Below are 25,932 nucleotides of genomic sequence, written 5' to 3' on the forward strand. Positions count from 1 at the left end.
CCATTGCCCTCAGGGTGTGGGCACAGCCTGTCAGTCTCCCTTTTCCTGTATCAGGCCCCTGACTCTGTCTGAGACCCCATCCCCATCTCACTTCTCTGACTTCATCTTGGCCGCTTGTCCCAATTCAATTGTCCCTAGCTTGGTCCTCTATCTCCATCTTGGTTCACTTCCTCCCATTTTGGTCCCCTGACCCTAGTGTGTCCTTATCTAAGGCCCCCAACTCCATCTGAGCACCCTATTCCTAGCTTAGTCCTATGACTTACCTTGGTCCTCTGTCACCATCTTGGTTCCCTGATTCATTTTGGTCCTTTGCTCCCCTCAGTCCGTGATTTACCTCATTCCTCTATCCCCATTTAAGTGGTGCATCTCCGTTTCAGTCTCCTGTCCCCTACCCACAGTTGAGTCTCCACCGAAGTTGCTAGACTTGCCCTGTCCTCTGCCCCCATTTCATTCCCCTTGTCTCTTGCCTCAAGCACGGCCGAATTACAGTGTCATCTCCGTCACTCCCTGAGGACATGCTCTCTTTTCTTCTCCCCAAGCAGCAATCTGAACACCTCCTCCTCCTGACTCTTGGCTTCAGGTGCCCTCCCTCCACTCCCCAGATTCATTCTGTCTCTCACTCCAGTTTCTTACTCCCAGGGGAGCCATGTGACTGTCTGTCCTGCTTCAGCTTGTTCTACCAACCTGCTTATTGCTGCCACTGTGGCCTGCTGAAGCTCTGCAGCCAGGGTCACTGGGAATGCCTACTGACACTTGCCTATGTTAAGCCAAATCAAAGTTGAGACAAGCCCATGAGATGTGCAGCAGAGATGCAGGAACTCAGGCCAGAGCCATCCAACCGGTTGCCGGGGACACACTGACAGAATGCAGCAGATCCGGGAGCCACACTCTGCTGGCGGTACTGCGCTGACACAGGTTTCTTGAACACAATACTTGACCCCTCGGCAGTCAGTCTGATGACAGGGATCGCCGCCAACACATACAGTGTTGGTCCCCTGACGAAAGGGCTATCTCCTATCCCTGGGAGGTCAGAGCCAGACAGTGAAGGGGTTTCTTGTGATACTCCGTGTACAGAATAAAACATAGCAATTGCTCATTTGGGCAATTTCCCACTTGACATTTTTCAGACTGCAAATAAAGGAAGATAAACTGGAACTGTCGTCGGGTTTGGCAGCGCTGTGAGAACTGTCTGTCTTTGTTACGAAGTTGATTTCTAAGAAACCTGGGAACCTGCCTTCTACTCACTAACGGATTTCTCCAGTTTGAGTGTGGAGGAGGGCTTCTCTACTATAGTTCAAGACCCCGTCGACACACCTAAGAAAGTTTTAAACCATTGGTCTAACAAGATATTTAAAAAAAAAAAAAAAAAAAACTACACCCCTTATTTAAAAAAAGAAAAAGTGGGGCTCTGGAGTAATTGATCAGTAGCGACTGGCTTGTTTTCTCACAGAGACTTCGCATTGCCTCGAAGACCTAAAGTCTGGTGGGAAGGGGCGGTGCGTGCGTGCGTGTGTGTGTGTGTGTGTGTGTGTGTTTATACATTTCTATGCCTGCCTTCTTGCCTAGAAAGTGCTTGCGTTCTGCAAATCTGCCCTGTTGAAATTTAAGAACCAAGAAATGCAGGGTGGAAATAGGCTTAGTGTAAGCACCCTGCCATTTCCCCCACCCTTCCTTATTAAGATTCTCGGATCTGCTGCCAGCCGGCCTCAGAGACATCTGTAAGCTTCCACAGAAACCACTAATCCCCACCCCCACCCCCACCCTGCCATTGCTCTGTCTCCATCTGGCATCTGCCCCCACACACCCAAGGGATGGGCAGGGAGTGGCTGCTGGGCTTGCAGACCCCAGCAGGTGGAGAGTATGTCCTGTTACCAGGGCCAGCTCTGCTCTGACTCTCTGGTGTCTGCCAGCTTGAGAGGCAGGGTGGAAGGGAAGGACAGTGAGATGAGAAGCTTCTACACGCTTGAGAGTTTTTTCTCCGCCACCAGTGCTGTTTTGTCTTGATCAAACATGTGGTTTGGGTTGGTAAAGTCATCTAGAGTCTTCTCTTGAGTCATTTAATTTCATGATACAGACAGCACTGCAACTTTTGCCTGGAATCACATCCCGATGCTTGGCCAGAGCCCATCCTTTAAAGGTCTGGCCAGAGGCTAGAGGTTGGCCAAGGGAATTCCTGATGCAGGCTCATCCTAAGAGAAGGGACAGGACCCAAGAAGGACAGCCTGTGGAGAACCACACGGTTGTCCTGGAAACGTGAGGATTCATCTTCATGGAGATGTGAGGCCATTGTTTAGGGAGTTGGTGGGAGGTGGGTGTTATGGGGGAGGGAGGTGGTGGTGGCGGGTATCGACAAGGATAACCTCATGTGTGTACAATTGCTTGTATGAATGGCTGGGAAAATATGTTGAAATTAGGTGAGAAAGGCTCTTAATAATATAAAAAAACAAAGGTTGTGGTTATGCTTATATTACGTGTATATGAGGAAAAGAAGAAATTAATGATCACTGTGTGAATATAAGTGAAGACAAGGAAGGAAGGACACAATCAAGTAACTTTAGGAAGGAGGGGAAAAGCAAAACTGAATATAGCATTTAAAAAACCCCTGCTTATATTAACATTTGTATTAAAACTAGCACATATCAATGAAACTTTATGATAAAATATTTAAAAGATAAGCAATGGGGCTGGGCAGATGGCTCATCAGCTAGCAGCTATTCCAGAGGACCTGGGTTCAATTCCCAGCACCTGTGTGGTACCTTATAACTCTCTGTAACTCCAGTTCCAGGGAGTCCAGTGCTTTCTTCTGGACTCTGGACAGGAATCTGGTGAGCAGATATTCATGTAGGCAAAGCGCCCAAACCATACACATGAAATAAAAACAAATAAATGTGAGCCAAGTTGTTTACACTAGTCACTTTGACGTTTATCTGAACAGAATCCCTGACAGAAACAGGCTAAAGGAGGAAAGGTCTGCTTTGTCTCCTGTCTTAGAAGCCTGTTATCTTGGGAGGGTATGGTGTAGTTGTGCAGTTCATGGTGGTGGAACATGAGGAAGAGCTATTTGTATCACAGTCAGCCAGGAAGCAAAGAACGAGGCAGGAACCAGGGCCAGGGGTATGTTTCGAAGGCCAGCCCCTTGATGACCTACTTCTGCACCTAGGCTCACCCCCTAAAGATCCCACGTCCTCCCTCCTCACAGCCACTTGCTAGGAGAACAAATATTTAAAACATGAGGCAGTGGGGGACATATCAGATTCCAACCATAGCACCGTTCTAGGGAAGATGCAGTTGTTGATCATTTTGCAGACCAGGGTGGCCTGGAACTCAGAGATCTGCCTGGCTCTGCCTTGCGGAAGTGCTGGGATTAAGGGCATTTGCCACCATGCCCAGCAAGGTTATTTTAAATTTTATTTTTAGTAGTATGGACTGTAAGAGGTACAAAAAGGCTGATGGGACAAGCAACGTCATTTCTGCTCTCCGTGAATTCCCCCCTACTAGATCAGCTACTATTGCTTGTCTCTGGCCACAGATACACAGACACAGACACACACACGGGCGGGGGCAAAGGGGAGAATCAAATGGTAGCATATTATGATTACTTTTTTGTATCCTATTTTGAAGTAAAAATGTTCACTGGACATATTGTGCCTAGTGAGCTTTCTAGTCTCTTCTCACTGGCTGCCTGATATTGTCCCGTGAGAAGCAGTGTCTTCTAACCAGCCTTCTGCTTGAGATCCCGTCCTCTGTTCTCAGTTGTTGGCTCAGAACTCCATACTGCAGTGAATGCCCTGGACTGCACCTGCAACATTTGTGACTATACTGCCCCTCCCCCCCAAAAAATAACCAAACATATTCTGAAGTTGAATTGCCAGAGTCCTCTCTATATGAAATAGGTGAAAGAGTGGGATCTCTGTAGAGAAGGTACTCGTTTGGAGGCCGAATGGGATTGGCTTGGTAGACAGGTTTTAGGAGAGTAAGTGGGAGTGTCAGAGTACTTGCTGTGACTGCTGTCTTTCCAGAAGTTACTTTTGCTAAAACTCAAGAGTTTTTACACTTTAGTTGAACAAGAATGGAAGGAAGGAAGGAACAAGGAACGAAGGAAGGAAACAAGCAAGCAAGTGTCAAAGGCATTTATCTGGCTGCTGTTCTTTGGGGGTCTAGGATTAGGTCAGTGCCAATGTTGTCATTTAAATGCCTTTAGCCTTCCTAGGAGATATACATTAGGCATAGTTTGCAGTTGGGAAAACCGAGGTTCAGATGACCCAGTAACTTCCCTGAGTTCCACAGTGAGTAAGAATTTATGCTGCCTTCTCGACAGACAGACGGACAGAAGGACACCCCCCCAAACACACACCAATTAGAAATATCTGTATATTATGCACTATGAAAACACCTGAGGACTCACTGATCAATGAAGTAGTATGAGACCGGTTTCACCTAAAATTGTCACGTGACTCTGTGAGTTCATGTCTCACAGGTCCCATTTGATAACTTGGTGCAGTATGCAGAAGAGACTTGCCGTGGAGCATATGAAATACCTTTAACCACAAAGGAGCTGCGTTCTTAAACATTCTGAGTCCACTGACTCTAAAGCAGAAGATAGAGCCCTGAGACAGCCTGGGCTCTGGTCAGGCCTCCAGGCTGGTCCACAAAGCCCTCAGTGTTCTGAAAGATATTGGTGGCCATAATTCCTTCAAACCCCCAGTCCCCAGCAGAATACAAGGCTGAGAGTGGAGAGGTGCAGGGTAGAGCAGGAAGGGAAAATAGAACAGGCATACTCTCCCATGTGCTCACAGGAGCAGAGCTTGTGGGCATTGAGGCTGCCAAGAGATTGCGCTGAGACCCAGGGTACCAGGACAACAGACACCTCGCTTAGGTAGCATTGTTAGAGGTCTCAGAGAGTTGCTGAGGAGAGCAGGGCCACTGTTTTGGAAAATCAAGCATGTATTGGTGACAGCCTGTACATTCTCATTTCAGATAGCTTCATTACAGTAACCATCTCTGATACAGGCAGGCTGTCTTTACAGAGCTTAGATGTAATTTGGTACCATTTCTCAGCTCAAGGAACAGAGCTTTTTATTTTATTCTGATTTTTGTTTCCTTAAAAGCCAGAGAAATTTCCCCCATAGATGATAGGGACTATTATAGTGGTTGTTCATTTTCCAGTTCAGTTTCTCAAGAATGGTGCAATTTTTAGAGCAGATGGAAAGAAAATGATGCCCACTTGATGCTAATTTTGTGAGTCTAACACTAACTCCTTATGTGGTTTGATAGGAACAGAGCCAGTGTCCTCACCTCAAACCACCTGCCTGGTCTCCTGGAAATTTGGTGGAATATGGTTCATGTTTAAGTTACAGTACCCTTAACCTTGTAAAAGGCGGGGTGCAAAGACGTATCACTGCTTCCCCTCTAGGACTTATTGTTAGTATTTGGGAACACAACCTGCTCCTGGGTTACCCAGCAACTTATGATGTCATCACATGTCGCCAGTCAGGTGGCCACACCTGGAAGGCGTGGTTACCTTGCCCCTTAAAGGGCCAGCCCCGACATGTGGTCGCTCTCTTACACTCTCTTACTCTTACTCTCTCTCACTCTTATACTCTCTTACTCTCCTCTCTTTCTCTCTCTCTCTCTTTCTCATACTCTTACACTCTCTTTCTCTCTCTCTCTCTCTCTCTTGGGGCACTCCCCTTTCCCTTTCCTTCTCTCTCCCCACCATGTCCTGCTCCCCCCCTTCCTCCATACCCACTTAATAAACCTCTTGCAGAGAATGTTGGTTAACCAGCCTCATGCTTTTTAACACTTATAACCATCCATTAACTGTTTGGGCCTACAGCATTTAATGGCCACTGGTAAATGGCGCTGTCTCTCTTTTAGATACTAGGTTGTTAATGTCAGATGCACTGTGTGATTGTACAGCATTGATTTCGGTTTGGTCCAGTGGGGCATCCTTTTCTAACCATCACAGTGTGTCCTGAACGAAACAGCCACAAACAGATGCCAGCCCAAGAATCTCAGGAAACAACATGACATGTATTTGCGTGGTGTTCCTGCCTTCCCCCACATGTCATCCAGGAGATGCCGCAGTTCCTTGGTGTAGAAGTTCTGGAAGTGGGCAGACACAGTGTGTTCTTGCTGTAATCCATCAAGCAGTGCCTGCTGTGTCCTGAATATTGGTGTCTCCCCACCACCCCCGTCTTAATTAGTTTGGATTTAAGACCTACTGCTCTGTTACTGAGAGGCACAGTCTTTTGGAAATGGTCAAGCCATAGGGCTTTGCCCTCATCGTAGGAATGAGTACCCTCATTAAAAAGCTTGATCAAGCTGCCAGCTCCCTTCAGCCATGGGAGGATATGGCAACATGGAGGAGAGAGAGTTCCCACCTGCTGAGGTCCCTGCCAACAGGTGGCCTCTCATCCCTGATGAAGCTGGGGCTCTCTGGTTGACCTCCACACTTTTTTCAAGACCCAAGTGTTTTCATGACTACTTAATATGTTTGGGTTTGGGCTTCAGTTTGGATGCCTACAGCCTGTTTGCTGTTTGATATGTACCTGAGAAATAAAGAGCCATTTATGGTGATTCACACCTGCAACCCCAGCCAGCACTCAGGACACTGAAGCAGGCAGGTTGCTACTTCCAGGCCAGCCTGGGCTACATAGTGAACCAAACAGAAAGAGAGCCCACTCTTGTTCACAGTTGCAGCTTTCAGCTGTCAAGGCTGAGGAGTCTAAGGAGAGTTGGGATATGCCCCTTTCTCAGCCAATTCACTTACGTGAGTGGCATCCCTGTGCAGAGCAGTGACACAGGCCTGGGTCAAGGTTCCTTCTGGCTTTGTAGCTCTGTCGCACTTCACTCCATGCCTGTGGCTTTTTTATGTCTTCCAAAACCTTAAGAACTCCCCTGCCCCAGCTCCAATTTTCATTTCTCTTCCTTCCTCCCTTCCCGGGGAGGAGGAGATGAAGTTGCAGAAGTTCCTCTGTTTCCTTGTTAGGAGACAAGAAGTGAATGCACGTCTCTGACCATCCTGAGAGTTCCCAGCCCCTCCCCCCCCCTTTTTTATTGCAAAACCAGAATGATGCTGATAAGACCTACAAGCCAGCTGTTCAGATTGCAAGCCATAATGCTTCCTTTTACTTCCCACTGAAAACTAACTCTGGGGAGAGAATCTTTGGGTCTGAACTCCTCTGTGCTGGCTGCCTCAGAGGCCTCTCAGGACCTGGAAGGAACCTTTCCCAGAAGTAGGTGACAGGCTATGCAAATGAAGAGTCACCTTTGAAAGCACTTCAGCCCAGCCGAGCAGGCTTTTTATGATCTTGCTTAAGTGTGAGAGGGGAGGGCCGAGGGGTGGGGGAAGAGGCTGTGCTCCTCCCCTCCCCGTATCCAGCCAGCAGCACACTTTGATCTGTGCCACTTGTCTAATCCTCCGCCAAGTGTGCTGGAACTTTAGCCAGAGTAGGAAAAAGAGAAATAGTTTTCCTTTCTTGGGTGGATTTGTATTTATATAAACCCTTAGCCCTGAAAATGAGCCAAGAGGCAGGCACACTCTCCGAGGGAAGGTGCGTGGGATTCAGTGAATGGTGGGAAGAGGCAGGGGCCCTCTACTCCTCCGCCCTCCACCTTCCCAGATGGATGAACTGGGGTCAGACTGTGTCTGGGGCTTTCAAGGGCCACGGACGTCAGGGTGATGTGTCCTCTGCATGTTCTAAGGACATGGTAGGGGCAGGGACAAGCAGAACAGCAGGGGCTGAGCTAGCAGCATGGCCAGTCCACTCTGATTATGGGACAGTGACCCTGAATAGTGAGGTACATGTATGAACGAGCAGCTGCCTCCACACCGTAGAGAGCCATGCCGTAGAAACCTTAGATGTCCTCAGATTTCAGTCTCCCCCCACCCCTTTTTTTAGATCAGCACTTCCTCTTCCTTGGATAGAGTGAGTTTGTCACTTGTACTTGCTATCAGTCGTTAGAGTTCTTCTCACATCCCTTCCCCTGAGCTTCACATCTCCCCTGGCTCTGCTTTCTCTAGGATAGAAGGTGACTTACTTTGAGACTCCAGAGAATCCTCTTGTGGAATCTAAAGAAGAGGGTCTTTGTTCTTCACTAATCCTTCTCATTTGTACAGAGTCTGGGCTAATCTGGGACTGGGGAAGATGCTAGGGACAGCCAGTTGAAAGTACCTGGACAGAAAAATAATCTCTTACTCTCTTGCTGTTTTCTCTCTTTTTTGAGCCCAAAGCAAAGCCCTTCTTCATAGGTGACTCAGCTTCCCACAGCCTCCTTTCTTTCTCTGGCTCATTCATGAGCTCAGAAGGAGCCATGCCCATCTGCTGTCCTGAGATGTTTATTTTTTTTTCCTCAGCAATATTATTTTGTTTGTGTTAGAGCACCACACTTCAAAGTGGAATCTTCCTGAAGTCTCCACCTGGATCTCATCCCTGGGGACCCTAGGATGCTCAAACATGAAGCTTCCCTGTAGATCTAAGTGTGGAGGAAAAGGAAGTTCTTATCACCAAGCACAGGGAAGCACTGAGGACTGGAAGTGAAAGGACACAAATAGGAAAAGGGGGCATTAGGAAAGGATGTAAGTTTGTGGTGTTGGGGCTGACCTCAGGTGGAGTTTTTGAAAGAAACTGTTAGTACTTTTGCCCCTTAGTTCTCCTGGGTGAAGTTTTCCCACACGTTTTAGGAATCGTTCTGCAAGGCCCTCCTCTCTCTTTTGATCTTAGAATATTTACATAGAACATATACGTTAAAATAACATTTACCCAAAATATACATGTATACTATTATATATACTTCTATAAAGGGTTATTATGTTAATGCTGGCAGAATTAGGAATGGTTTTATTTTTATGTTTTCAACTTCATCTTCTATTTTTTTTTTATTATTGCCAAAAATAGAAAGCAGATTTTGTAGGTAGGTGTGATGGCTCACACCTATAATACCAGCACTTGAAAGGCTGAGATAGGAGGACCACTGAGACTAGGCTGGGCTGGGCTACACTGTGATTTTTCTTACAGCCTGTGATTGGGTTAGACCCTGTCTCAAAAGTGTCTTCTGTTTTCTTTCTCTATGAGAGAAAGGTTTTCTTTCTCCCCTTCTCTTAATAGAGTCATTTCTGTAGTCTAGGGATCGTCTGGAGAACACTCAGCACAAAACAGTCAATAGTTGATTTTTCTGCCACCAAGCTACAGAGGGACCTTGGCTTGCCATGTGCTGTCATCAGATGGTGATTTAGAAAATGTCATGTAGACAGTGACATAGCTAATGGCAAACCCATCTGACCACAAAATTAGCACCACCGTTCTACTTTCATTCAGGAACATCAAGTTGCGGACATGTGCCCTATGCATTCTCTTGTATCCAAATGGAGCATTCCTTTAGCCTAGGCTAGCTCTGCCTATAAGTCTTCATCCTATCCTCCATCAGTTCTTTTCTGTGGTCTCCAAGTAGCATTTTTTTTTTTTAATTTGTCATGGGTTCTTTCATACCTTGGCCCCCAGTAAAAGTTTGTAAAGGGAAAGTTTTAAAGTTGGTTTGAGCATTTATGCAGTAACCCCTTGTTAATCCAGAAGAGTCCAGGGTAATTACCTCCAGGGACACCATCAACCAAATGGCGCTCTTCTCTGATTAATGTACCTGGGATATTTAGTGTCCCTTTCTCCTTTCTTGTCTCTTGAACGAGGAAGAGAACCTTGTGTAATAAGTGAGCAAATGTCAGGGAAAGCTGACCTTGTTTGCCCAGATGGGACACCTGCCATAGAAGGGCCAGTGAGAGGTGGCAGTACCCAGGGCATTTCTCGATGAGACTGACAGGGTGGAGAGGCTGTGTGAGTCACCCAAGATTGTGATTATGATCTTTGCTTCTCCTTCTACTTGTAGCCATTGCCTGTCAGCACTGTGGATCATGTTTTGAAGCAGTTGAAAGGTTAGTTCAGGGCTTCCTGATGACCAGATCATAAACACTCACTGAAGATAGGACCATTCAGAATAAAAACAAACATGAGAATTGAATAAAAAGAAGGAGACAACAATTTCTACACCCTTATAAGTTGACTAGGGCCCAGGGATTCATGGTAAAATAAAGTCATTAGTTTAGAAGAGGGTAGAGATTTTGTTTGTTGTTGCTGCTGTTGGTGGTTGGCTTTTATTTCATTTATTTATTTGTTTGTTTGTTTATTTATAGATGGCATCTTACTATGTAGGCTGGCTTTTGGTTGATTGACTGATTGATTGATTGATAGATAGCATCTCACTGTGTAGACTTATCTTTTATTTAGAGATGGCATCTCACTCTGTAGGCTGACTTTTGTTTTGTTTGTTTGTTTATAGGTAGCATCTTACTATGTAGACCAGGCTGGCCTCAAACTCAGAATTCCTCTGCCCCCTCCTCCCGAGTGTTACGATCACAGAGAAGTGCTACTGTGCCTAGCTAGAAGGTAACTGGCTTGGGTGCTGTAAATTTTTCAAATTCACATTGTGGAATGTGTCCAGACCACTAAGTAGCCCTGACTTACTTGAGTAATTTCGAAAGCCAGCCACCTGAGCCAAACCCTGTGACCAGGAACAGTGCAACCCTTTGCAGGTTTAGGCACTGCTCGCTGAGTCCCAGAACTCCTTAAAAGAACCAGTGGCCTAGATGACTTAAGGGCCAGCAGATCTCCGATTCTGTGTGTGCCCTAGTCCCTTTCCCAGGGAGCCCAGTGTAGCTCTCTCCGGAGTTTTGATGGAGAAGTAGCTTTCCAAGGACTCTATTTATTACCGCCTCAAGATGCCCTGAACTTCCACAGCATGCTCGCTCTTTTTATTACTTTTTCATCTCTGTGACGTGACTTGCCAGAAGCAACTTAAAGGAGGAAGGTCTTATCCTATGGCTCAGGCAGGATATAGTCCATCAAGCCAGGGGATGCCATGATGGCAAAACTACCTCCCGACCATGGCAGACTTAGAGTAATACAGCAAGGGACACCACTGCAGTATACAGAAAATAGTGTTATAATAAATAAAAAGTGAATTTTGGGCTATTTAATGTTTATTATCAGCCCTATGATTACCACGGTGGTATTATCTATCCCGCTATCCCAGATAATAAGGCACAGACACCTGTTAGATTTTATAATTGCTTTATTTACCTTGGGTGGGGCAGATATTTCACCTACATAGTCTCAGTAGCCTCACTGTCCTCACTGTCCATCTCCCAGCCCCCATCCAGTGTCATCCACCTTAATCCTCATCTGGTCTCCCTTCCATCCGTAATCCCATGGTACTTGCTTGTATTCTTCATCTGGGCCTTTTCACGCCATTATTGGAGTCCTTCCTCCCAGCCCACTTTTTTTTTTTCTGCACACTAACCGATCGTGGCTTCCTCCTTTCTCCTCTCTTCCCATCTGTCTGTCTTGTTCTCTTGAAGCCAGGAACCTTAGCCACACCTACCAGGTACTGGGGGCCATTAAATCAACTAATCAAGTATGTCTTAGGCAGGTTTACAGAACAAGGATAGGTGTAACCAGATCTTGAGGGCCAGTAGCATGCATCAGACCAACCTCCAACAAATGAGAAAGGGAGAGAGAGAGGGCAGAGCTAGATTGAAAACCCCAGAGGCCTGCCCCTGGGGGCTCACTTCTACCCTGCATCTCAAAAACAGCCTACATCCCACAGTCTGTCAAAACAGTGCCATCTGCTGGGGACCATGTGTTTAAACATACAAACCTGTGGTGAATGTTTTACCTTAAAAGGTAACACACCTACAAAGACAGCTTACCTGAGATTTTGTTGGCACCAGAGGACAGTTCCAGCCTACTAGTTGGTCAGCTGACCATGGACTATTCTGAACAGGTAAACACAGAGGCCAAAGTTCACAGTCCAGGGACTTTTAGCACACACTGTCCAGTGAGGCCAGAACCCCAGCCTCATGGAGCACCACCTATGGTGCCATGTTTCTTTCCCCTGAATATTTATTTCTCTTCAGCCTTTAATGTTCTCTTGTAATCCCTGTGAGCTGCTAAATCCTGTGTGTCAATAAGGGTTGTTCCTACTAGCTGGGACTGTGCCGTCTGTCTGTCTCCTGACTACACCTTAACTGAGTCATACACTCACTCAATCTCTTCTCTTATGGCTCAGGTGCTCATTTTTCTCCAAGATATCATCTGCATAAACTTTATTTAAGTTCTGTACAGCTTTTTATTTGTTTGTTTTGCATATTTTCACCAGGCATCTTTAACCATGATCCCATTGTTTCTACCGAACCAATATTTTGACTTTCAACACAGTGACTTGCACTGTTGTTATAATACATCTTTAGTGGTTTGCATAATGTGCTCCTTCTTCCTCATTCTCTTGGAGAAAAGTTCAGCATATTTTTCAGCATCCTCATTTTTCTCTCTTTGTTATTTCTTCGGGGCGATATGTTGGCATTTTTGTTGCTGGACCCGTGGAGTGGCAAAGATTCTGAGCCTTGGGGTCTCTGGCCCTGAACTTCTGCCCTTTGTCTAAGGTCTTTCTGACAATATTGGCCAATATTACCTTCTTTAGAGAGATTAAAAGGCTTTTGGAATCTGCTAGCTCTTTTGGGCCCCAACCACCAAGCGACAGCAGTACCGGTCAGTCCAGGAAAATATCCTTCTGTCCACTTACAATCACCAAGTTGAAAACACTTGGATTGGCGTCCACAGTACATCCCAACAGTCCCATTCTTCCTCTCTCAAGTTCTCCTTGGTCTATAACACTTTGCCATCGGTCTAGATGCTCTACTTCATGGGAAAACCTTGTTTGTCCTTCCCACCAGATACCCATCCTTCTTGTCTTCACCCATAGCATCAACCAGCTACTTCTGCAACCATGAGCTTCTCAGAGAAAGTATGGAGTTTTTGTGCACACTTGATTGCAATGAGTTTCTGACAGACAGCTGCCAGGAAGGAGATACTCAGTTTTGTCTTGATGCAGCTGACCACCGGGTTCTCAACCTGTGGGCCGCAGCCACTTTAAGGTGGAAAGAACCTTTCACAAGGGTTGCCTGAAAACATCTGGAAACTCAGATGTTTACAGTACAACTCACGAACAGTAGCAAAATGACAGTTTGGAAGTGGCAACAAAAATAATCTTATTTTGGGGTCATGATAACATAAGGAATGCATTAAAGGGTCACAGCATTTGGAAGATTGAGAACCACTGGCTTACTGGGTATCATGGAAAATAGCCATGGGCTTCCTTTGAAGTAAAGACATATTTATTTAGGCTTATAATTTTGGAGCCAAACCCAAGACTCCAAAAGTTTAGGCTTTGCTCAAAAACAATACATCGTTGCTGGAGTACATGACAGAGCAAGCAGTTTCTTTCTCAAGCCAGAAAGCAGAGAGAGAGAGAGAGAGAGAGAGAGAGAGAGAGAGAGAGAGGACTCAAGGTCCACAATCCCACTGGTATGCCTTGCGGCCTCAGCCTTGAAGATCCACCTACTTCCCCAACCTGCCACCCTGGGGACCACATTCTGACCTCTGAGGTGCACCCATCCCTAAATGAAACCATCTCCCTGGCTCCATCAGTAGGGGGGCAAAGCTGCTGGTTTTATAGAAGGTGGTACCCACGGCTTAAAAATCTGCAAATTATTTCCTGTTCTGTCTTGTAGAAACTGGCCTGGTGCTCACCAAAGGCTGCTATCACCAACAATAAAACAGCTGTGTGTAGCTGGTGCCAGGGACCCGTGCAAGGGATAGGGCTTGGCACCTGCAGCCATTATCTGGAGAGTAAGGCAGCTTGGAGCAGATGGAGCTAAGGCCTGTGAGGCAATCAGTCAGAAGAGAATTTCCAGGGGGGAAATAGGGATACCCAGGCTTCTGGGGTGGTGTGGTGTGGTGTGTGTGTGTGTGTGCGCACGTGCTGATCTCAGGATTCTAAATGAAAAACACCAAAGAGGAGCCAAGGAGAGAGCTGGCCTCAACCAGCTGAAAGCACCCTGGCCCTGGTGGTACTCTGGTACTGGGACTCATTGTAGGCTGCTTAGATTTCCCAGACTTGCTGCTCCTAGCAACTCTATTAAAACACAGACATCTGGCTTAACCAAGTGATGCTAGGCTGGATGGCTTCCAGGTGTCAGCCTAGCTCCGACTTGCTTTTACTCTGGTCCATTATGTTACTCTGACACCATTTAATGTTTCCATTTGTAGCTGATCTCTTTCTGTTTCTGATCATTTTCCAGCCGCTGTTGGAGGACACACAGTTCTGACACATAGGTGTCCATGGGACCAGCTAATTGTGCTAAATTAGCTTTTGCAATAGTTCGATATTTTGCGGTAATTTGGTGAATGGACTAAAATTAGATTCTGCTCTTATTGTGCAAAGCCACAGAGCAACTTTCCATTCAGGGAATGAATGTGCCTCTAAAGGTATAAATTATGTCAGTGCCTAAATTCATTTTAAAACAGTGATGTTAGTTAGGCAGCCCCTCCAAGAAAGATGTTAAAGTTGTCCCTGCTTTGGGGAGGTGCTGGTAGCAGAGGGATTTCAAGCCCCTGTCCCCATGTCTGACACGAATTAGCCCCCGCTGCTGTCTTAGAACTTCGCTGAGATGGCTAGTGTCATGTCAGTTTGACACAAGCCATCCGCAGTGCGTTTTCTTGATCGGTGATTGATGTAGAGGGCCCAGCTCACTGTGGGCGGTGCTACCTCTGGCTTGGTGGTCCAGAGGGCCGGAACAAGCCAGTAAGCAGCACTCCTCCACCATCTCTGCATCAGCTCCTGCCTCCAGGTTTCTTCCCTGTTTGAGTTCCTGCCCAGATGTCCCTGAGCAAGGAGACCCGAGAGGTCTAAGCTATAATCAACCCTTTTCTCCCCGGCTTGTTTATGGTCATGGTGTTTAGTGTGTCGATAGAAACCTTAAGTAAGGCAGCAAATTCCTCATTTGTAAAATGAGGATGTGTGCTCAGTGGGACATGGAAACGTACACTCCACGGTTCTGATTCAGTGTGAGCACATGTATATGAAGACAGGGGACAACCTTGTGGAGCCTATTCTCTCCTTCCACCTTTACGTGGGTTCTGGGGATTGAATTCAGGTCATCAGGCTTTTGCTGAAAGTACATAACACACAGAGCCACCTTACTGATCCAAACTACAGGACTTTAAATAGAAGGACTTTCTGTCCTTATGTGCCAGCATAGAGTTTGAAGTCTCTAGGACTCCAAATGGTCATCAAACCTGATGAATTTCGGTAGGGCCTTTCCCCTGTGTGGCATACCTTTTATAGTCTCAGCTTGAGCTATTTACTTCTAGGTCTAAGCAAAATAAGGACAATCAGTAGCCAGACCCTGTCGACTGAGTACTTGAAGCAGAGAAGCCTGTGGGAACTGGGCCTGAGGATAGGAGGAGGAAGGACAAGATGAGGGACCTACCAAGAGGATGGGAGTTTCTGCTCCTCCTCCTCATGGCAGAGAAGTGGTCTGCAGGTGTGCCCAGTGGCAGGTGTCTTTTAAGTATTCAGTTAATTTATTAAGTTCATCACCTGTTTCTACTAGGCCCGCCCTTAGTCATGTGCTCATTCTGTGCACTTTCCACTTGCTCCAGGCAAAGGAAGGCTGGACTGCGGTCCTGCTGTTTACCTTGGTAACACCTTGAGCCTGCCACATGCCCAGATCATTTGCACATGCCTGCTTTGTCACATGCCTGCTAGCTCTGCCAGAATCCCATATGCCCAGATCTTAATTAGGAGCCCCTCGTTGGCAGCCCCTCCTGGCTGGTGGGAAGATCTGGGTCTGAGAAGAAAGGTGAGCCAGGTGAGCAGGATTGTGGCAGGGGCTTCCTTTGGAGGGCATACCTTTCTGCCACCACCATCATCATGTATGAACCCTCTCTGGGTAATGTTCTGAGCATCTGGGCAGCTGGAGCTGGAGTCCTACAGTCCAGCCATGCTGGCTATAATGTTGGTTCTCTGTCTCCATGCCGGTAGATCATTTTCTTCCCCACCACCTGCCTTCTGCCTCCCTTCCCCCTTTGAGAGTTTTTCTCTGTGTAAAGTAGTCCTGCTCTTTGGGGCCTGTTTCCTAATGGCCTTTCCTCTCTTCTTTGCAGGCGAGTTGCTGAGCCAGCCCAGGCCAGAAGGGGTGGCAGAGATCATTTGCCCCAAGAATGGCAGCGAGCGAGTGAATGTGGCCCTGGTTTACCCACCTACACCGACTGTGATCAGCCCTTGTTCCAAGTGAGTCATGCCCCCCTTCCTCCCTCCCCCCCTCTCCCCCATCCCACTGGCCCTTGCTCCTTGCTGCTGCAGATTCTGGCTCTGAGGTTGTGATATCCCAAAGCCAAGTTCAACCATGTGTGCATAAGCCTTGAAAAGTCAGTTATCTCCAGCAGCAAAATAGAAACTTATTTTTCCTGTTTGTTTGTGTGTGTGATATTTTACTTTGCTGATAAAGTAAAAAATAAATAAATAAATAAATAAGTTAAAACTTTACAGATGCATAATTCATAAGCCCACATAGTTTACTCATTTTAAACATACATATTGAGCCATAGGTTTTAGTCTATTTTTAGGTTTGTACAAGCAAACATATGAGCCCCACCCAATAGCATTAATGCAGAGCTTTGTTGATAAGCTATTAGGGCCCAACTGAACCCCATCCTTGTCCCAAGTGAGTTCTTCACTGTCTTTGTGGAATTAAGTGGGTTTTACTTCAAAGGACAGTGAGGAGACCATTAAATCAGAAAAGCCTGCAGAAAATCTGTAACGATCTGATTTTGCAGGCGGCTCTGATTCACTGATCAGTGCCAGAAAAGCAGAGATTCTGAGCTGGCTACAGCCTTCTCCCCAAGCGGACAGGGAATGCACGCATGCAAATCTACACAGTATATGCTGCACTTTCTAGGGAAGACACACCCTGTTGGCCTGGGGGTTTTACTGATATGTTTTTGCCATACTAGAAACAGAAGGGACTGCTTTTTATTTTATTTTTTTCTACTTTAATGTGCAGCCTGAAACCTTACCTCAATATTTTATGTCCATTTTATTTTATTTTTTAAATTTCTCTTTTTTAATTTACTTTTTATAATTTATTCACTTTGCAGTCTGATTATAGCTCCCTCCTTCCCTCCCAGTCCCTCCCTCCCTCTCTCTTCTCCCACCCCCCTCTACTAGTCCTCAGAAAGGGGGAGCTCTGTCCCCTTACCAACTGACCCCAGCCTATCAAGTCTCATCAGGACTGCCTGCATCCTCTTCCTCTGTGCCCTTTCAAGGCCACCCCACCAGGAGGAAGTAATCAAAGAGCAGGCAACCAAGTCCATCTCAAAGATAAACCCTGCTTCCATTACTAGAGAAGATTAAACAACTATAAGCTGGTGTACAGTAGCCACAGACCTTTCTGTATTGAAGCTCATTGTCTTGGTGATAGCTCCTGTCACTTATCATTAGCAGGCACACACACACACACACACACACCAAGTTTTTATAAGGCCTTAGAAAGTTTGCACTTGGGAGCTGTGACCTCTCTATCCTCTATCCAGTCCATGTCGGTAGGAGGACAAAACCAGGCTTTCCTCACTAGGCACTTGCTGTCTGGTCACATGCCAGAGCTCTGTGGTTGGAGTTTCATCCAGGCAGGGGCAGCTCTCCTGGGGTGTACTTCCTGTACAGCTGGGTCTCCACGGCGTTACAACACATGAGCAGTTGAAGGGAAAGCCCCCATTTCCTCCAAACTGGGCAGCTCATTAAGCAAAGGATATTTCAATATATATGTGCTAGCAACTAGCCCCAAACCTCTGAGGGAAATCAGACACTCTTTTATCTAGCATGCACCTAGCATAATCCATCACTGAGGTGACTGACCCTAAGAAACTGAGGTCATGAAGTTCTGCTCAGGTATCACAGTAGAACCACATATACTCTTATTTTAACCAGCATCTCTCCTGCCCCAAACATATCAAAATCCAGGCATTGTCCAGCCTTGTAATTTCTTTGAGTCTGTGCCTACTGTTATACTGTGGGGTCTCAGACAGGGGATGGATAAAGAGGTGTTATGGAAGCAAGGTACAGGAGACTCGGTGTATACTTTGTATTGATATAAACGTCCCTGAGCTCCTAGAGACATTAATCTATTGTCTTCACAGGGATCTGTGCTGTTTAATAGACAAGATAGATACAGGAGTTAAATATCTGCTTGTGCCAGATGTCTTGGTTGCCCAGAGCCAGAGTTATCCGTGATTCCCATGGGTGGCTTCTTGTTCTGCCACAGAAAGACCTCTTTTACCAGCCTGGAAAAAAAACCAACCATGTTATCAGCCTTTCCCTGACAGTTTATTGATTCTAAATGAACAATCAGCTTTAAAATTGGGCATAATCAGAATTGGCTTAGACCTCTCTGGTTGCTGGAGGAAGTATCACAGGGGACTGTGCTCCTGTTGACACAGCAAATGATAATGTCTTGGCAGTATAATTCTCAGCTCTAGATGAAGGACTGTTCCCTAAATATGAAACTCTTGCATCTCCGGCGGAGACTTATTTTTTAGTATGGAGACAAGGAAAATGATTTCTCTCATTACCATTTAGATAAAAGCCAGTGTCTGTAATCCAATTAGAAGCCCTGCCCTAAAGCATCTAAGACTCATAGTCATGAGCACACAGGCTAGGCCAGGCCCACTGGAATGTCTAAAGCACAACATTGACAGTGTGCCCAAAGCCCACAGACAGCAGTCAAGGTGGGTGGCCATTGAGTCACATGGTTTGGGCCCAAGGCTGAGGCTTGGTGTCCAGGTGGGGTTAGTGATTGAACACTGCCTTTTAGCTCTAGGCAGCTAACTCCAGTAGCTTACTGCAAAGTGGTCTCTACCTCTGTAGCAGCCCATAAAATGTAGGCAGATGGGCAAGATGGGACTTTCCTCAGCAGGCACATGCAAAGATGCATCCAAGATGCACACCTAGCTACAGTGCCCGGAGAAAGTAGCTAGGAGTACAGCTTAAGAGACACTGAATTCACTGGGCTGTAAGCATGTGCATTAGACTTTATCGCCTTGATTCTTCTACTTCTCAGTGCATGGCCTCAGTCAGGACTCTTCCCCTTTCTTTGTTGGACCTTTAAAAAGCAGAACCTGGTACATGCAGCAGTGGCGCCAGCTGCTCATGTCCCGTCCACTCTTGGCTAGAATGCTGTTCTGTCCACTGTTGATACCAAGAAAGGATGAAGGGTCCCTGGAATCCTGTTCATCATTATGTTGCGACAACAGGTGCTAACTAGAACAGTCCCAGCAATCAGAGTAAACACCCTCTCTTCATCACTGACCTCTATATTTTAATGCCTTGGGAAAAGGCTCTCCAAGCCATTACTTGTCTGGCTTCCTTCTGCTTCATGGGTATCAGACACTTGGCATTTAGTGGACTGCCTTTAGCCATATGTGAAATAGGGATCCAGTAGAGCTCATAAACAAAAGAAGAATCGATGGTTGTTATTTGGTGCTTCCTTATGAATCCCAAGCTTTTCTATTTCTCATTTGAGAAAATTTCCAGGTATAAAATAAGAGAAAAACCAACCACAGATGTGTCGGTGTGTGTTAGTGTGTGGGGGTGGTGGGGGTGGAGGGGTTAGAGATGACTCTGTAGTTAAGAGTGTCCAGTGCTCTTGGAGAGGATCCAAGTTTGGTCCCCAGCACCCATATGGGATGGTGCACAGCTGTTTGCAACTCCAGCTCTAGGGACTCCTCTAGCCTTTGCACCTGCACACATATCCGCACACCCAGACACAGACATAGACATGTGCACATGATTAAAAACAGAAATCAAACAACACCATGTTCCAGACATTTCTTTCCTGTGAAGAGAGGTGCAAAGTAAAGAGTAAGTAGTAGGTCTTTGGGCTGAGGGCTCATAGTAGGTCTTTGTTGAGGGCTCATTCTCCGTGTGACTTACAGCTCTGACTTTTCTTGCTGGTGGGTGGTAGAGCTCTCTCCCAGAATTCCATTGAGAAGAGGTTTCAGGAATGGCTGAAATGCCGTTTCTCTGCCTGCCCTTCTCACACCACAGGAGGAACAGGCGCCAACAGGCATCTTGTGTAGTTTGCTAATCTATTCGATGTGGGTTATTTCTGCATTTTGGAAGTATGACTGAAGGATTTGTGCATTAGACATGGGGTGACTGTGTATTTGCATCTGAAAGCAGAGGTGCTCACCAAACAAACAAAACAAAAACTTTCTTCACATGAATGCTGTCACACACACAGTCCTGTTGGTGTCTAGTTTACACAGCACTTGTTGATTCTCAGTGTACTTTGAGTAGAGTGGCATCTCCATTCCTTGCCACTGTCTTATTTTAAAGCACCCCCATTACACTAAGAAGAAATAGGGTGCTAATTGCCACCACTACTTGCTTGTACTCTAATGTGGGACCCTGGTTTGTGTAGTCAGTGTTTACAGTGTCTTTTTCCCAGAGTGGTTTTGGTAGCTGGTATGTTGGTGTTAAACAGATTCTTGAGTTTGAAATAAGTTCCCATAAGTCCTCTGCTCTTGGCATAGTTCTGTTCAAAGGTGATTGAGTGTTTGCACCACCAGGATCACTGTAGCCCCTTGTTTCCTGGGTGAAGGAGAAGAGCTTCCTTCAGAACTTCCTAGCTGTAGCCTTTTGGCAGGTCGGCATCCAAGCATGCTGCTCTCTGGATATGAGGAATTGGTAACCACTCAGGGATGGTAACGGAGCCCCACCCCCTCTTGGATATCAGAATCAGAAGATACTCAAGTCTGTATAAACTGGCCTGAGATGGGCCTGTGGTGCTTGCCTATAATCCTGATACTGAGGAGGATCTGATTTCCACATCAGCCTGAGCTACATAGTAAGACATTGTCTTGGAAAAAGGTAATTTTTAAATTAAGTGACATATGCAATGCACTGGTTCTTGTGTGCTTTCCATGGCCTCTTTGACACTTAGTAGAAGTGCTGTAGTTGTGACATCATATCATTTAGAGTATCGTGACAGAATACAGGTACACTGGCTCCCTGCACCAGTGTTTTCAATCTGCAGTTGGTTGAATCTGAGGTTGCAGAATCTCAAGATGGAGGGGCAGGAAGGGGCTGACTAGACCCTCAGTGGGAACAGTTGAGAGAAAATAAGATAATTTTTTTTTAATACTTTAAAACAATATCTGTTAACTTTTGATAATTTCATACAGACATTTTAATCATTCCTCACTCCTCTCCCTAGTTAATTTATTCTGAGATCCTCCCCAACTTCATGCCCTCTTTTTTGTTTGTTTTAAATAATTCACTGAGTCCACTTTGTGCTGCCCTTAGGTATGGAGGCCATCTGCCAGGACCATACCCTTAAGGAAAACGGTCTGTCTCCCAGAGGCCATCAACAGTTGGTAGCTCTTCAGATAGGGGTAGGGAATAGTGAATTCAGTGGGAATTGCCCTACAGAAGGGATAATTTCCTTCCCAGAAGCCACTGGAAACTAAAGAAAAGCCCAGTGCCAGATGAAGTGTATGTCCCCTTGAGTTGTTGGTTGAAATATCTTGATAATACCTCCCAAACAATCCAGGCTCTTGCTGTTTGCTCTTGGTTATTTATCTGAACTTGATGTTGTGGTTCTATTGCGGAAAATACCATATACTTTGATCACAGGATGTGGAAAGAACAAGTTGGTATTAATCAGGAAGCTTTTTATGGCTGGTCAGCTTTCAACAGTACCAGAAGGTGCCATGCAGGCTGCTAGAGAAGAAAAGTCACCAACAGTCTCACCCACTGATGAACTCTGTAAGCTGCAGATTACAGAGATAACAACCAGCATGCCAGAATGGTTTTATGGATGCAATAGTGGCACAACTGTTATGGTTGAAACCAACTCCTTTCTGATTAGATTTAAGGCCCATAGGAGGAAACACATGCCTGGTACTATAAATCTGACCAAGAACCCATGGTTGAGTTCACAGGCCCTAGGGGGTGAGCCTACTACTATTGTTTCATAAATGGACATAGTAGCAAGCTGCGCTCTTTAATTCATATTTATATACCTGTAGATTGACATAGCTCTCAGACTTCAGCAAAGAAGTATCTCGATGCAGAAGATGGCAGTTAGTGCAGAAACTCACATCTGGTCAAAGTCTAGAAAATAAACCAGATTTCTGTATCATACTCTTACCTACGATGCTTAGGGGCCAATGTGGAAAAGGATCAGAATAATTGCAAGAGCAAGACTGGGGAGAACCAGAGCAAAACAATACCTTCTGGACAAGAGGGTTGCTATGCTCACAAACTCATAACTGCTGCAGTTACCTGCACAATATCAAGCTAGTCAGCATTCCAGAATCTTTTGCACGTTTGCTTGTGAATCTGTGGCTCTGTGTAGTCTCTCTTCAGGTTGAGATGTTTAGTGTTGTAGTCCATCTTCTGGGAAAATGGCAGATAGCCAACTGTACTTCACTTTCAGGTGACCTGCACCTGAAAATCATTTCTTTTTTTTCTTTCCAAAAATATTCTGACCAACATCCTCCTTCACTGGTTAAATTGTATGTACGCTGTTATGAACTTTCACTAACCCCAATTTCACCACCGATTCTCCTGAAAAGGCCAGAAAGGATTTGAAAGGTTAACCAAAACGACAACAAACCCCTTCACCTCCAAGGATACTAGCTTGCCACCATGTTCTTTTGTGTGGTTCTTTTAGTGGGCTGACCTGGAATACGCAGTACAGAAGAATGTCTATTTTTTTTTAAAGATTAATTATGTATGTACTGTTCCGCCTGCCTGTATGCCTGCATGTCAGAAGACAGCACCAGATCTCATTATAGATGGTCGTGAGCCCCCATGTGGTTGCTGGAAATTGAACTCAGGACCTCTAGAAGAGCAACCAGTGCTCTTAACCTCTGAACCATCTCCCCAGCCTGGAATGTCTAATTTTTATTTCCTAATAGTTGACCTTTCTCTTGTGGTGGTCCCACATCTCCTGAAAAGAGGTGGGAGTTTGTAGAACATAAAGAAGCTGATTCTAATTTTGGCAGATGGTGTGTTAATAGAGTTAAGAAAAGTATTCTTTCTGGCTTGAAAATGTTGAACTAAGTGTTTGCCCTTTCTGGAATATGTTAACAATAGACGGCCAAGCTGAGATACGCATTTCAAAACTTTTTTTTTTAAGCTTTAATGATTGCATGGTAGAGTTCACATTCAAGTGAGAACCCCACTAGAGAGCAGTTTCTTGCTATTGTTAAGTATTCTAGAAAGTACAGTAGCAGCTTGACACAGGAAACTCTGCAGTGGCATTGTCATGACATAAGGATGTTTAAGACCCACTGAACTATTCTTTTATATGTTAAAGTAGGATGAAGAGTGTGGCCTTTAGCTCACCAAATAATTAGGAAAAAAAAAAAATTCAAAGTCTCCCCGGATGAGCTAGTATGGGTTTGAAAACCCATTTTAATGAGAAATGGAATGACTTGAATTTGGCTTTATCACAATGGACCGTATTCATTGGCCGCAGAATTTTAAAACAGAAGAAGTGGGAGGGGGGTGGGGGGCCTGGTATTTACAGCTAAGTGTGTAGGTTGCCTGTTTGGGGACCCCCATCTATTGGACAAGGAGGGGTTCTCCCACTCCTTGGCTGTTTTCTCCAGCTGGGAGGAATTGTGTTTCTTGAACCATGAAGTCTCCCATCTGCCACATTGATCCTGGAATTCTCCCCTCTCTGCTTAGGTATCTCCATACTTTCTTGGAAAATTAAGTGGAAAAGATAGTGCTTCTTTCCCTCTGCCACCATTTTTACTGTGCCCAATCTGTGACTTTAGGAGCACCAAGTTTTAAGGGTAAGTCTCTGGGAATCACAGAGTCTTTGGAATAAGTATGGCTCCAAGACCCTGGAGAACTTAGGGAGGAAGCAGGGTGGGCTGGGGATGAAGAGAGTTCATAGGGCAGAAAGTGCAAGGCACTCTATTTTTTGCTTATCTGGAGTCACTCATGCTTCGGATAGAAAAACTGCAAAATGCTCCATTCTTCTCTTGCGATAGTATGACGAGTCAAGTAATTTTAGGTCCATGTTGGGAAAGATATGTGCGTGTTTGTGTTTATTAATTTACTTTATTATGCAGACTATAACACCAGGAAGAGGGCAAGTTGGTTAGCACCTATGTAGTTTTGTGAAAACGGTGTTTAGCTTCCTTTTCTCCAGGTTGTTTGAGCTCTGTGGTTCCACTAGCTTGACCACCCCCCCCCCCCCGATACTTTAGATGGTCTTCCTATATAGTCGCGGCTAGTCTCTGCTTTGCCATCTTCCTTCCTGCCTTTGCTTCCTGAGCCCTTGGATTACACAGCATGGGCCATCCTGCCTGGCTCCTGAGCCATCACTGTTTGTGAGCACTGTGACATTAGACCTGTGTAAAAATGTAGATTTGTGGAAATACTTATTTCGTGAGGTTGTCTCACGAGACAGGCAGTTTCAGACTCGGCGTTTAAAAGAATTACATAGAACAAATAAATGCTCAATAAATGCAGCTACTGGTTTTTCTACAGTGTGGTACTATGAAAAATCTATCCACTGGCTGATCCAGACAGTTAAGGAGTCCACCCATAGAAGGTAAATGTGTACGCTGGATAAGTGAGAATATTGGCTTCCCTTCTCCCATCAACGAGGGAGAATAAATGACAACGTATTTCTAGGGTATCTTCAATGCCTATTGCTGTTCTCATAAAAAGGATGTGTTGGTGTGTTGCAGTATCTTTCATATAATAGCCACTAACACCTAAAACACTTCGACAAACTCACTCAGAGTAAAAGCCCTGACACATCGATCCACTCAGGGGTCCTGTGAGTCCCGTAAAGCAGAGAGCACTGCATCCCACGCAGCAGTGTTCTCCTCCAGCCCCCGCTGCTGAGCCCACAAGTTCGCCGCTCTCCTCACAGCCCAAGGCTTCTTTTCACAGTGCTGGATGTTCTCATTTCTGCGTCTATTTTAAATCGCAGCATGTTCCTACTTTAAAAGATAATAAGGCCGGCAGAGTGGCAGACAGCTGATCCCTGTGTGCAGAGAAGGGGGCAGGCCGCACAAGGGAGGCGTGGACTTACTCCTGGGACAAGGCAGGAAGAACTACGGCAACAGCCCCGATTGTGGTTTAAAGACAAGGTGGGCAGATATGTTTAGGATTGGCTGATGTGGATGCAGAGGCTGTTGCTAGTTGTCTGTGATCAGGCCCTGGAGGGATTAGGGCAGAAAAGTGAGCCTGGGTGTGGAAGCCAGGAAAGGACATGGGTGACATCTGGGTGGTGACTTAGATAGTTGAGGTGTGGAAGAGAGCACTGGCAGGCGAGTTTGTTATGGTAGGAACTGGATTCCTCCAGGGGGACCAGTCCATCCAGGATCACACTCTCTCTATACTTCTCAAAACATAGAAAGACAAAGTCACAAATAATACATATTATGGCTTCCTTCTCAGCCCACAAAACCAAATATTTTGAGCCACCTTCCCCCTCCCCCCCCCACACTCAGAGCTGGGGCAGGTGCTCTAGCATGGGAAGATTTCAGGTCTAAACCTCCAATAAAGCCTTCCCAACTCCTTGCCTCGTGCACCAGCGTCCCATCTGGTAGCCCTGGAATGCCCTGTGGGCTTCATGATGGGGAACAGGATTCACTCCCTTCTCCCAGCATGCTCCATTTCTGTCCCGGGTGATGGTAGAGTTTTGTGGTCTGTCCAAGCGAGGAATCTGTCAGCTTCAATGACTTCCACTTGCATAGTGCTATCACCAGAGTTTTTGCCCATCTTATCCGTGTGTCTGGTCACTAATAAGTCCTTTCTTCAGTTCTCTGACTTCGTCGGACTCCCTTTCCACCAAGATTCCTGAAACTGAGGCCCAACCTATCTAATCTTCTTGTCATTCAAACTGATAATATTTTTTAAAGATTTATTTATTTTGTTATATGCATATGTGTGTCTTGCCTACATGTATGTCCATGTGCCACATGTGTGCCTGGTGCCCTTGGAGGC

The 25,932-nt window shown here is 45.8% G+C and overlaps 1 protein-coding gene across 3 annotated transcripts in view; it reads left to right on the plus strand.

The window, feature by feature from the left end:
* Window positions 1-25,932, plus strand: part of Mfhas1 (multifunctional ROCO family signaling regulator 1) — an 84,710-nt gene that overhangs the window by 53,070 nt on the left and 5,708 nt on the right. Inside the window, exons 2-4 of one of the 3 annotated variants that reach the window (XR_009591359.1) lie at window positions 16,059-16,185; window positions 23,650-23,759; window positions 24,914-25,247. Coding sequence is in view for 1 of the 3 variants with exons in the window: in XM_021626262.2 (XP_021481937.1) it covers window positions 16,059-16,185 (127 nt within the window). In the remaining 2 variants the exon portion in view is untranslated. Of the gene's footprint in view, window positions 1-16,058; window positions 16,186-23,649; window positions 23,760-24,913; window positions 25,248-25,932 lie in introns of those variants that run through there. The other 2 variants (XR_002475889.2, XM_021626262.2) reach the window with 2 other exon arrangements.

Source organism: Meriones unguiculatus, chromosome 4 (assembly GCF_030254825.1).
Source record: "Meriones unguiculatus strain TT.TT164.6M chromosome 4, Bangor_MerUng_6.1, whole genome shotgun sequence".
Taxonomy (NCBI): Eukaryota; Metazoa; Chordata; class Mammalia; order Rodentia; family Muridae; genus Meriones; species Meriones unguiculatus.